Genomic DNA, 12,502 nt, shown 5'->3' with positions numbered 1-12,502 from the left:
TCTTCCCAGTGACAGTATTTTGTTTGTCTTGGCATGCAGGCATTGTAATCAATTCTATATATTAAAGCACTGTGCCTTAGCACAAATCCCTGTTTTACAAACCCTATTTACTTAGGTTTCTTCCTTGCCCAACAAATTATCTAAAAATAGATAATCAAGACCTAATACTTTACATCTACGTCATTCCTTTTGGCTTAAGTGAGGTAAGGAATGTAGTTCTTTTTCTCTTCTCTTTCACCAACTGTATGGATCTTTTAGTAAAGAGATAAGTCCCCTTTCTCCTTCCTCCTCTTTTTTGTCTTGCTTGTGAACAGCCAACAAGCCACAAAAGCCTTGTTATGACAATGCCCCCTTCTTTTGCTTGTGTCACACTAGCATTGCCAGAGATAGGGCACTGGAATTACTGGCCAGAGATAACCTCTCCCACCCATGTTCTTTTCTGGTCACAGTAACCCACAGATATTTCTGTTCCAACATACTGCATTTCAGCCATAACTGCTTCATCCTTGGAGTCACAGTCAGTCTGGGTTTGGTTCCAGAAGAGTGGATTTCACCTTCTGATTTCAAGAATACTGGAATAGCATCCTTCGAGAACTTGAGGGGATGCAATTTTGTGGAACATGGGGATTTAGCACAAAAAGATGCTGTTGCCATCAAATGAGGAAGAACTGGGGCATTACCATAATACAACTGCACCCTACAGGAATTAGTTTCTGAAAGTAGCTTTCAGACAAGTCGGACTAAGAAATACTAGCAACCAGCACAGATGTATTTGTTATGCTCAATGCTTCCTATCTTCCCATGGCTCAATCAAAATAACTTTTGTATTCTCCAGTATTTAACTTGTACATGAACGGTAGAAGAAGACCTGACCTTAGGTCAGATCTGTCCTTGGTTTACAGTCACATCTTCACCGAATTTCACACAGTAAGCAAAAGATAGAAATATACAGACATCTAAGGTTAAATTCTAAAATTGCTGAAATCCACATGAATTTCCTCCCTGGCATACAGGGGACTTGGGTATTATCTTAGAAGAATGTTTGAAGAGTGGAATGAAGAATAAAAGAAACTTGGGTGAAAGAACAAAGGGAGGGAATAAGTTTTCAAAATGCTTATGAGTGAAAAAAGGGAGAAGATAACAGACTGAGTAGCAGAAAGGAACTCTAGACCAGAAACAACCCTGGGTTTAGTCACACTGAAAGTGAAGTCAGGAGTGATGGAGAGATGTACTTGGGGTCTCCCACACAAGTCAGTTCCTGTTCCGTTAACACCCTAAGTAGTAATAGGGACCTCAATCACTTCAGTAGATGAAGCCTTATCTGATAGACTACTGCAACAAAAGTAAAGAGTGACAACCCCCAAAATAACACCACCGGGAGAATACCAGGAGCAGTGAAACAGACCCAACTCTGCACCTGGAAGCTATGCCACCTCTGAGGAGTTGTCACATTCCCAGGCAGAACATGAGTATGCTCTGTTTCTTTATTTTCTGTAAACAATAAAAAGTACATGACTTTTGTTTCCCTATAGAAAAAGAAAGAAAGAAAATATCAGAGCTGAATGAGCAGGTAATTTCTTTGTATGTTAATCCAGGGATATGAAGTATACCTAAGGATGTTTGTCCTAGTTAAACAGTGTAAGTAACTACTTCACATTACCTAAAGAAAGCAAACATCCTAGCCTGACAAGAAGGTTTCTGAGGTCAAAACCTCTCTTTTTTTTAAAAAACTTTTTTAAAGGCTTGCTCTTTCTTTGTCTAGCTTGCTCCATCTAGAATTACGTAATCACCTCCTCAAACCAAAGTGTTCATTTCAACCAGACCAGGGGCACAGGAAGCATTATGGAACAGGGTGGACTTCCCCCTTTTCAACTACCTTACTAATTCCTATTCTTGCAGTGCCACTGGGTTACATAGGAAGTGTGATCATGCAGCACAGGAAGGATGGACGGTGACAAGAAAAGTCAGGGAGTTGTCATAACCATGCAGGACCATTATTTTGCTACTGGGATAAAAGTGCTGCTTAGTTGTGGACAACTGGGAAGCATTTCAGGAGGTCTAACAATGACACTGTGCTCTTTTACTCCCAATTGCCTGATATTTTCTGAGGAGAGGCACGGCTTTCCTAAGCGGGTACAAAGTCCACCTGAACTGGTCTGAAGGGGGAGTAGAAAGGAGCATGAGAGGAATTTGACCTCAGACTTTAAAGCAGTTATTTGAGAGACAATAATAATTAAAGAAAAAAAAAGCCACCAGATGCAGATCAAAGTTTCCAAAGTCACAGGGTATCTTGGTCGGTCTGTATCTCAAACAATCTCCCTTTCCTGGTTACTCTTACTGCCACGAGATAAACTGACAGCAGCTTTGAAAACGAAGTCTAAACTTTCCCAAGTTTGGGTATGAGAGATCTGCAAACCCTGGGCTGAGCTCAGACATCAGAAAGGCATAAGGATGAGTGTACATTTGCCTAGGCATCCCTCAGACATCTCACATTAAGCTTTATCCACCACTGTAGGATGTGGGCTCCTTTACATCACACTCTGCCCATCTTCGGTCCAAAATCTCCAAGCGTGTACCGTGCGTGACATTTCTAAATCACCTCCCCGTTGCACTGATGCTGCAGTTACTTTTGGCAGAGAAAGTAAAGTTTTTCCTTCCCCCCCCCCCCCCCCCCCCCCCCTTTTTTCCTAATCGCACAACATTACGGTATGTCTGTATGCTAATCTACAGCCCCATAAGTGAAGCAGTGCCTTGCCCAGACATTTTAAAGCAGGATCAAGTGGAATTAAGTGGAGTAATATTAAGACAGAAGTCTGCAAATTTGTGTCTCCCGAAAGAGTGTGTCTCACCTCTAAAGGGTCTTGAAGGTCCAAGTCCCTCTTTTTATTTAATGGGGGACAGAGGGATGGGCTGCCTATTTTTGCAAATGTAGTTGCTTTTTATTTTTTTTTTTAAATATAAAGTTGCTTTTTATTATTATTATTGTTGTTTTGGATAAGGAAAATGTTTGGATGGTGGTTTTTTTTAGGCAGCACATCCCATTTGCCCCCCAAAACGCGACTCCTCAAAGCTTCAACCCCGCTAACCCGACCCCTAGCAGCGGGTATTGGGGCTCCCCGGCGCCTCACCTTGTACTTCATGGCTGCGGAGGGGCTGCCGGGCAAGGCTCAGTGCCGTATAGCCACCATCACCATCCCCGTCACCATCCCCGTCGCCGCCGCGTCTCGCCGCCGCGCCGCCCGCCGCGCCGCCAGGCTCCCCCGTTCCGTCGCGTAGCGCCCCTCCCGTTGGGCGCCTGCCCACACCAGGGCCACGCCCCGCCCGCCCCTCCCCGCCCCGCTGCAGTTCTCCCGCTCCTGCCGTTGCGCGGCGGGGCCGTGAGGGAGGCGGCGCTGAGGGAGGCGGCGCTGAGGGAGGGGCGGGCGGCCTTGGGGCTGAGAATAGGTGGCGGCTCGTGGTTCGACGGCAGGAACCGGCAGGGGAAAGAAACATGCAGCGGCCCTCCGCGGTTCCTAAATCGTGTCCCTTAGTCAGCCACGATTACTGTAATGCCCGTAATAGAAATCTTTGTGTGTGGGATGTACGCCAGCTTGCTGAGATAAAAGGGAAATAAATTCTCTGCTTTTTGCCCAAGTTGGCTCTCACCCAGCGTTTCTAGGTCACAGATGGACTCAAGACTATTTCTAGTGGCCTAAGGAAAAACAGCAAAGAATAATCTTCTACTACCAGTCTGCAAACATAACTTCATTTCACAGTACAGTGATAGTCTGAAATTCTCATGTGGCTCGTCCTCTAGAGAGAGATCCTATTGCTGAAATGGCTTCATAGCCTCTAAAGAATGCGATACTTTTATCTGTAATTCCTCCATTACCTAGTTCTAGGCTAAAATAAGTGGTGGTACTGTACATATTTACCAAATGCGTGCAGAAATGTGTATTTTTTCAGTACTCTTTCTTGCCTGCACATGCCCTGGTAGTTCATGGAGTACAAGTCCCTGTCAATACAAAAGATACCTCAGTCTTCAGTGAGAAATGAAACCTTCAGCTTCTGCAGTGCAGAGCGTGACACTGCAACTGTGCTCCCTACTCCTATGGGGATTTTTTTCTGGGTTTTTCTTTCTGTTTTCTTCCCCTCACCGCGTTTTTCAAAATAGATATTATTTGATATTGCTGAGTTTTGGGCAACACTGTTCTGAGTGTACTATCAAAATAAATTTGAGTAGCTTCAAAAGAATACAGCTCATTTGTATGCTGTATCCTTAAGACAACTTATTTAAAGAAAGAATTGTTTCAGTGATTATGCATGACCAGCTTACTGTTAGGAAAGTGCAAATCCCCTTGGTGTGTTTCTACAAGTAGAGAGTTTGACCTTTGATTTTATTTATGTATTTATTTATTTATTGTGTGTTTTTGCCCTTCATACTGCAGGGATAAAAATTTCTCCTAGGGTACGTTTCCCAAGGACAGAGGATGCAACGGCCAAGGTGGTAGTGTGGTGCTGGACTAACAACCAAATCCTGCTCCCTGAATGAGCCCTGTATAATCTCTTGATCTGAAAGCCTCCATTTCTAGCACCATTATCATGAAGATTAATGCATTAGAGATTGTAAAACTACATTAATAAGGACCAGATAGCTATCAAAGACAAAAATAAGAAAAGCAGAATCCTACTTCTGACTCCACCTATATGTAAATGCAGAGTGTGTCTGTTTTCCAGTCATCCCACCAGTACTGATATTTTTCGTGTAAAAGGTGTTTTTCCTTTTTCAGAGGGCTTTACAATCACATTATGAAACCTAAGCACATTTGAGAAGCTGTGCCTCCTGCTTTTGTTTTAGCTTGCATTGCCTCTGATACATTTAAAATGTCCCTGACTGAGTTTAATCTGAGGTAACAGATGTTTTAATGTGAAATTCTAGTTGGGTTATTGCCTACTATGTATTGCTTTGCATTTATCTGTCTCCATAACTCATGCTAAAAATCTGTAATTAAACACCACCAGAATGAAACTTTGGACATCAAACCCCAAAGTTTATCGGTGTTGATAGCAGTATGTTACAATTGTAAGGAAACAGATACAAGAGTAAGTATTTTACAGGGAGGAAAACAGATTGCCATCTCTCACCACCTCTTCAGTAAAGTCCCACTGCTCACTTGATTCATGCACCCTCCTTTCCCCTCTCACCTGCTCCATTTACAATCTTAGCTTTTCTTTGCAGTTTGGGGGGGGGGGGTTAATTTCCCAAAGGGTGAAATACTCCTGCTTAGTGTGACACCTCTAGCAGAGCTAGCAGTGTGGCGGAGCTCCCCAGTCTATCATGAATATCAGGCATTAGATATACCTTGAAAGAGATTTGTAAATACGATCCTCTAACCTTGACACGGTACCATAAAAAGTGACAGTTGTGGAAAGCACACATTTGTGGTTAGCGCAAGCACTTTGCTTTTCTCGATGACCTTGTCAAGGGCGATGTCTTTACTATGTAAAGACTTTATTTCACATGTAGTCTTGGGAAGTTTTAAATTGGTTGCCTTGGATAATCAGCTGAATTATATAATGGAACACACTGATGAGGAAGCCAAGGTCTGGCTTCACTGATGTATGTGTTGTAGAGGCAACTTGAGATATTCTGGCAGGATTTATAACAACAGGGCCCTATTGAAGTCCGCAGGAGGGTAATTCATGTAATGTGTATTTTTGCTTCACAGCGCAGCAATGATTTGAATCACTGCCTCATATTTTATGCTGCTGCAGTTCTAGTGGAGTAGCAAATGTGTTCTCTGACTTCGCCTTCTGCCTGCATTGATGGCCTTTGTTTCTTTGCTTTTGCTGAGGGCAAATTAATATTACTCTCTGCTCATTTGGGCAACCCAGTGCCCTTCTCCTGCTCTTATACATCACCCTGGTGAGCTTATTGCTTGCTTTATCTCTCACTGTGCCACTGGCTGGTGCCCTCCCCATGCTCTCCTGATTGCCAGCCAGGGCTCTGAGGTATTTGGGGGCCAGCAGCAGGTGAGATGGTCCTGCCACCAAAGGGGGGCTTGCCAGCCAGGCTCCGCGGCATACCCAGCACAACCCTCAGTGTGCACCATGAAACAAAGCCATCAGTCAGGCTGGGAGGGAAACAGCCATGGAAGCAAATCAGCCAGCTATCGTCCTGTGACAACTGATAGGAGACAAACACAAGACAGATATCCTACTCTGAAAGGTTACTGAAACAGAAACCCCTTGTTCTGCTTTCCCCATGATACAACCTGGGAAAAGAGAGGCACAGCGGAGTGTCTCCCTCACACTTGAAAAATCCTTTTCAGAAGGAGTCTGTGAGCTTGGTGTTTTGGAAGCACTGAACGACTTTTTTTTTTTTTTTTCCCTCACACAAATCCGTGGCTATCCTTTGGATAATGTTGTGCAGCATCTGCATCACTTCTTGCTGTGATACTTGGCCAGGGGATTGGGATTAAAATTAGTTTAGTTATAGTGCCACTGCACTTTAAGAGCAAAGGAGGGTACTGCTGATTAACGTCGATCCTGCCACCTACATAATGCTACGCAGACTGGTTCAGCTGGTATTCAGTGGCCAGAATTTCTTCGCTATAGAATGGTTTTGTACACAGTCAGAATGGTGGAATTTGCTTGCTTGGAGAAATCTATGAAAAGAAGATGAAATGCTGCTGTTTCCTGAAAAGAACATGAACAAAAATTCACCACTGACGTGGGCTGGCTTCTATGTCTGTCTAGACAGAAAGGCCCTCTCTCCCACCTCACTAGGAGACAATGAGAAAAAGATTTCATTCTCACCCAAAGAAGGGAATATTTTGCATTTCAGTAAATCAAAACAAAACCTGCTCCATTTTTCTCCGACCAGTGAAGGAAATCTTTTCAAGCTAGGAGTTTATTCCATGTGACAGTAACAGAAGTCTGTCCTGCCAGGCAGGATAGTGGTCCAGGGTGGATATTGTATCCAAGGTGGATAGTGATCCACCCTATCCAGGGTGGATAGTCATCCCTGTCATGGTCAGGTTTAAATGCAAGGGTCAAGCTGTGAAAGAAAAATTGTTAATTGAAGTATCTTTTAAAATTTGACTCTCCTTTGCTGTTCTACATAAGATGCCTGTGGCTAAAGCCACAGAGCAGGTTCACTTGCCTTGGTCAAGAATACTACGTTTCCTTTAGCAAGTATGAACTAATCGTACAGGCATCCCACATCCTTTCTGAAGAAAGCACAAAGACAGTTTCACATTCTCAAGAAGGGCATTTTACGCAGCTTTACTCAGTTTCTTCAGGAATCACTCATTCAACTTTCCAAGTCAACCATCAAAGTCCTGTTTAGTGGTGCTCTTTCAGATAAAAGGAATAAATGCAGCTCCCTCTGTCCTCTCTGTTTTGCTTCAAATGCCAGCCAGAAAGAAACATATTGGTGTCCTCCCACCTAAAAAGTTTTGAAAGTGAATCCAGACTTTGTTAGCTTGGGAAATCATGGAAAGCAATTGCAGTTTAGTTATTCTGGCACTGGGATCTCTCTGAGCGACCAGCCTGATCCAGTGATTAAAAACTGCAAAATCTGTTCAGATTTAAATAAAGGATGAAAATAAATACCGCTACAATTTCCACTTGTTATTCGAAGCAGGCAGTCAGGTTCTCAGGAGGAAATGAACATGGGAAAGGGAAACAGTGGAATCACTATTAAAACAGCATGAGGGACCCATCTCACCCTGGGGAAAGGAAAGGAGAGAACATAAAATCAGAACAAAATGAATTTATCTCTGGTCCAAGGCTGAGTACTGACTGCAGATGATGATGCAGAAGAAGCAGCTGCCCCGGCGGAGCAGAGCATCTGGGTCAGCCAAGGGGACTTCTCATCCTGGGCAGCATAGGCAGGACTTTGTGGAAGACAAAGCAATTGCAGTCACACTGCCACCTGCAGTGCAGGCAGCCAAGGCAAGCCAGAGACCTGGGCACCTCGATACCATGTGTGTGCTGGGTAGGAGAGACAGCAGAAGCTGGTGCTGTTGCAGGCAATTTCTGCCCTTTGAAATAGCCGCAGCATTGGGGCAGACTGGGTCCCCAGTGCTTGCCTGCCCATGACCCAGTGGTGGTGAGAGGGCAAGAAGAATTTAAGGTATGTGGGGAAGGCTGGAGACAGAAAAGAAGATCAGGATGCAGCATGCACTGGCCTATTCCTTCCAGAGATACTGTAAAAGGGTTATTCATTTCCCAAACAAATAAAACAGTCTAACAGTCATGCTGGTAGAATACACTCCTTTATTTTCTGCTCTGGCACCGAATGTTTTTAATACATGGGATAAAAAATACAGGCTTGCTTCCAGATGTGTGGTGTGCATGCCATTTGACCTACTGATGCCAAAAGAGTTTTTGTTTTGTTTAGTTTTTCTTAAGAAAAGATGAGAAATAGCAAAGCAAAAGGCTTCTTTCTAGTTCACAGATGTGTGGATGAAATATGATAGATGTCATACAGGGAGGTTGCTCAAGAGAAAAGATATGCTTAGGCATCATAGCTAGTTTAAGATGAAAGGAATCCAGAACTGGAACCAGAATTGCCTCAGATGAGAAGTTTCCCTGTAGCTTAGGCATGTTAAGCTTTTCGTGCAGTGAATTTTTGGTCAAGGCTAGGCAGCCCACCACAGCACTGTTATCCCAGTTTGGAATCAGGCTCTTTGAATACGTGCATTTGGCATAGTGGGTTTGTAAGAATGAAGGATGACTCAAATAGCACACAGCTCACCCAAGGGAGATGGTCTCTTCTGTGGACTGTGGCAAGTTCCGCCTGCAAAGGAGCCCTTCATGAAGGAAGGGTTGTGAGCATGGACAATTAAGCAGGAAACAGGTCTGGAATAAAGACGTTCACTTTGCTGTGTCAAAAGTGCCACACTAGTATTTAATATCTAGGAAGGTGAGATTTGCTAGAGAAGCATCAAGTTGTTTTTTCTCAGCAGGTGCACACAGACACATGCAGCAATACGCACCAATTCCCATCCCCAGAAGTTTTATCTTGAAGGGTTTTTTTCCCCTGAACATGTGGAGGGAGGCTGTACAGAAACCTGGAGCAACAAAATGGCATATGAAGTGGGGTGTGCATTGATGTCCTTAAAAGCCTATTTTAAATAGATTTAAAACTACATCAAATTCCTTGAAATCACATGAATCCTCTTTGCAGAGGATTTCTACATTGTAGCCCCATTTCTTGGACACAGGACCAAAAAAGCCCTTGCCTAAATACTCTCCTCCTCCCTGATTTGCAAAATGTGCATTACTTCAGCCTGTCAAAAAATTACAATTGCCCCTAAAGTGCAATCTCTCCCGATTTTGTCCATCAGTTTTACACATTGTTCAAGTAATCATCCCATGACTAGACTAGGCAACTGTGTCCATTTTGTTTGCAAAGCCTGTGTTTTTTAATTGTTTTTTTTTTTTTTTTATTTTTATCATTCTCTGCTTTTAGGAACCTCTTATTGAATATCTCCCTTGTTTCTTTTAGTGTAGGTGATCTGCTGTTGTATTTTATATCCTCATATTTTTCCTCTCCCCATCTCCCATCACCCTTGATTTCAAAGCAGCAAAGCATTTACCCCTGGTAGGGCCAGCAGGTCGGTTGTTGTCCACTAGCAGCAACCACTCCATTCCAGTGGGAGGAGGGAAATCAAAAAAGAAAATTTAATGAAATGTAAATTAGGGATTTAAAAAAAAAAAATCAGTCCAAAGGGGAAGCGCCTGTTTTGCCTTTACCACTAAGCTTCCCATGAAGTCACAGACTAGAGGTGAGTTGAGGTTTGAGGAATTTCAGGGAAATTTGCTCCTTTTGGATGTGTTTGGAAGGAGAATATGCAATTGGAAAGAGACAATATTTTCTCTCTTTTGCCTCAGCCAGATCTGTGAAGATCCGTTGATACCCATAACAATTGAGAAAAGCATGTGAAAAGTCTTACACTTATTTTTCTCTTCTTTGGGCCTTAGTGTTTAAACTCTCATCTCATACTCAGTGTAAATTTGCATCTCCACAAAACTGCCAAAAATGGTTATCGTTGCTTCCATCTAAATCTGCTTATGGTCTGCTCTCCCAAAATAATTCTTTAAAGGAAAATGACTTATTTCCAAACTCCTCCTCCTCTTCTGTTGTTTGCAATGAGCAATTCAGTCCAACGTCATTTAAGGAAAAAGTCATTGCGTTACTGCCTGCTGCAGGACTCTCAGGAAACAATAGTAGAAGAGAAGGAACGTGGGAACTCTTCTCCTTCTCTTTTCCATTGCTATCGTTTGTGAACTCTGAATGCTTCCAGCAGCAGGGTAGCCAAAGATGGGGTGAAAAGGACAGAGCGTGTTCCCATTGGCAAAGGTTCCCTCGACTTCACTGGGACCAGAATTTGGCCCACATCATGTAGCATTGTGAGCCTTGGCTTTGACTTAATTGGCTCCTCTAAGCAGATTGTCTCAGTGAGGGATGCAGCACTGCAGATAACTCAGCTGTCACGTGTATCCACCACTGTTATTCTTCTACTTGCTTCAGACTGGATACGCAGCTGATAGAAGCACCAGTCATTGGACTGTATGAAGGGCAGGCTGTACACAACAGTCTGTTGATCTCTCCTTCAACACCTACATCCTCTTTTCCATCTTTACCCCCAAGGCTCTGTCCTTTCCCACACATCCCAGTTGACTCATTGTGTTTGCTCCTGGAATCTGATGTGGGCTTGAGTCATAGGGTTGACATGAAGATTTGACTCCTCACCTCCTCAGACTTCCCTTGTCTGGGAGCTGTAAACATCTGTCTCCTTGTGTGTTCATGGCTTTTATGAAACTACTTTTCAAAACGGGGCAAAGCTCATTTTTTGTGCCATGAAGTCCTGCCAGATGTACATCTGGAAGCCATTGCTAAAAAGCTGTGGGTACATCAGGGTATTAGTGACACTGTCCTCTAATTTCAGAGTTTTGAGATAATGCATTAGCGCTGCCCCTCCAAGCAATAAGTAGGCACTGTAAAAGGACTTCAGTCTTACTTTCAAAAGTAGGGCACTGCAGTGTGCCACAGTGAGATGAGCTACCATGGAATTGTTCCACGATGGTGCTCCAGAAGCTGTTGTTCCAGTGAAAGATCATGGTACGGATGAGTGTTTGCTCAAAAAGAAGATCAAGAAGGCTGTATGTATGCAAACCCCTCTCCCCAGAACAGGCATGGTTAGACATGACTATCTAGTGGTTTAAATGCTGGCTCAGAAACACAAGAGTCGAAGATGTACTGGGAGAGCAGCTTTCAGGTATATATATGCATATAGGATCAACAGACTTTGACTAAAGCTGGTAGAATAGACTCCACAGACTGGCCTTATTGTTTCATTTTCCTCTTTTCTCAGAGATGGGCAGAGATCAAAAGTGAGGAAGCAGGAGGAAACGCAAGGTCTCAGATGCTGACTCCTGACCTAAGCAAATGGGTGAAAGAAAAGTCTGTTGGACCAAGCTGTAACCACTGTGGGGAAGAGATGAAGGGAAAAGGTGTCTTTGAATTGCGGGAGAAGGGAAAGAGCAAGAAAAGGAAGATGTATAGAGGAACAGACTACTATTAATCAACATAATGAGAGAGAAACAGGGGCATTAGGGATCCAAAGTACCCACACCTTGTGAGGATCAGTACAGATTATACCCTTTTCTGTCTTTGAAAAATCTGTTCCCCTCCTTACTTTGCTATTTAAAGCATTCTGCACTTGATAAATAACAAAAAATATGGCTCTTAAAGATTAAACCACATTTTGGTAGCAGCAAATATAACTTTATGAAGACAGACAAACTTTTGTTAAATTAAAAAAATATATATATCACACTAGAAAGTTATGTAAGATTCTATTTTAAAATCATCTGGTCCTAATTTACTAAATTTACTGCCTCAGAGCTAATGCCAAACTGCTACATTTGATTTATAGAAAAACTTTAGCACATTTTTCCATCAGGCTATTGTAGAATATATCTACTGCGTTTTTATTATTGTAAAAAATGCAGACTTCTTTAAAGAAAAGGAACATTTTTGAAGAGCTTATTGGTAGTTGCTCACAGGATGCCAGGAGACATGCAGATAGTAAACAATGCTGTGTGCTTAGGAACATTCCACTCGATTTTCAACTCCTTTACCATCTTTCTTCTTTGTAATTGAACAAAGTGATCCATCTGGCAAATGGACGTTTGAGAATGTTCAGTTTGTGCCAAACCACTTTTCTTAAGCACAGACTACATTTTTTTCAAGCAAATATTTAAACAGCAGCCATACTGTAATGCATTGCTAACCATTAAAAAAACACATACAAAACCCAGACAGCAGGCAGGGGGGAGTTGGGGTGGAAGAAAGCTTAACAAATATTCCATTAAAAATCTATCTAAAAATATCACGCTACACAACCCTCTTTCTTCCTCTCTCTTTCCGTGAAAAGGGTGTCCAAACAGGAAATGGCTGCTAGGGATGAAAACCTATGTCCCGTGTTCAACAAAGCAATTGAACACA

General features: G+C 42.9%; 1 protein-coding gene across 2 annotated transcripts in view; it reads right to left on the bottom strand.

Annotated features, from left to right (window-relative positions):
* NEDD9 (neural precursor cell expressed, developmentally down-regulated 9) overlaps positions 1-12,502 on the bottom strand; it is a 98,300-nt gene that overhangs the window by 35,056 nt on the left and 50,742 nt on the right. Inside the window, exon 1 of one of the 2 annotated variants that reach the window (XM_013190429.3) lies at positions 3,129-3,282. The exons of the other annotated variant lie outside the window; for it this stretch is intronic. Within the exon in view, the coding sequence (XP_013045883.3) occupies positions 3,129-3,140 (12 nt within the window). The 5' untranslated portion in view covers positions 3,141-3,282. Of the gene's footprint in view, positions 1-3,128; positions 3,283-12,502 lie in introns of those variants that run through there. 2 annotated transcript variants of the gene reach the window in all.

The sequence above is a fragment of the Anser cygnoides genome, chromosome 2 (genome assembly GCF_040182565.1).
Source record: "Anser cygnoides isolate HZ-2024a breed goose chromosome 2, Taihu_goose_T2T_genome, whole genome shotgun sequence".
In the NCBI taxonomy this organism is placed as follows: domain Eukaryota; kingdom Metazoa; phylum Chordata; class Aves; order Anseriformes; family Anatidae; genus Anser; species Anser cygnoides.
Note: the sequence above shows the minus strand (reverse complement) of the source record. Positions and strands in the feature narration are given on the sequence as shown.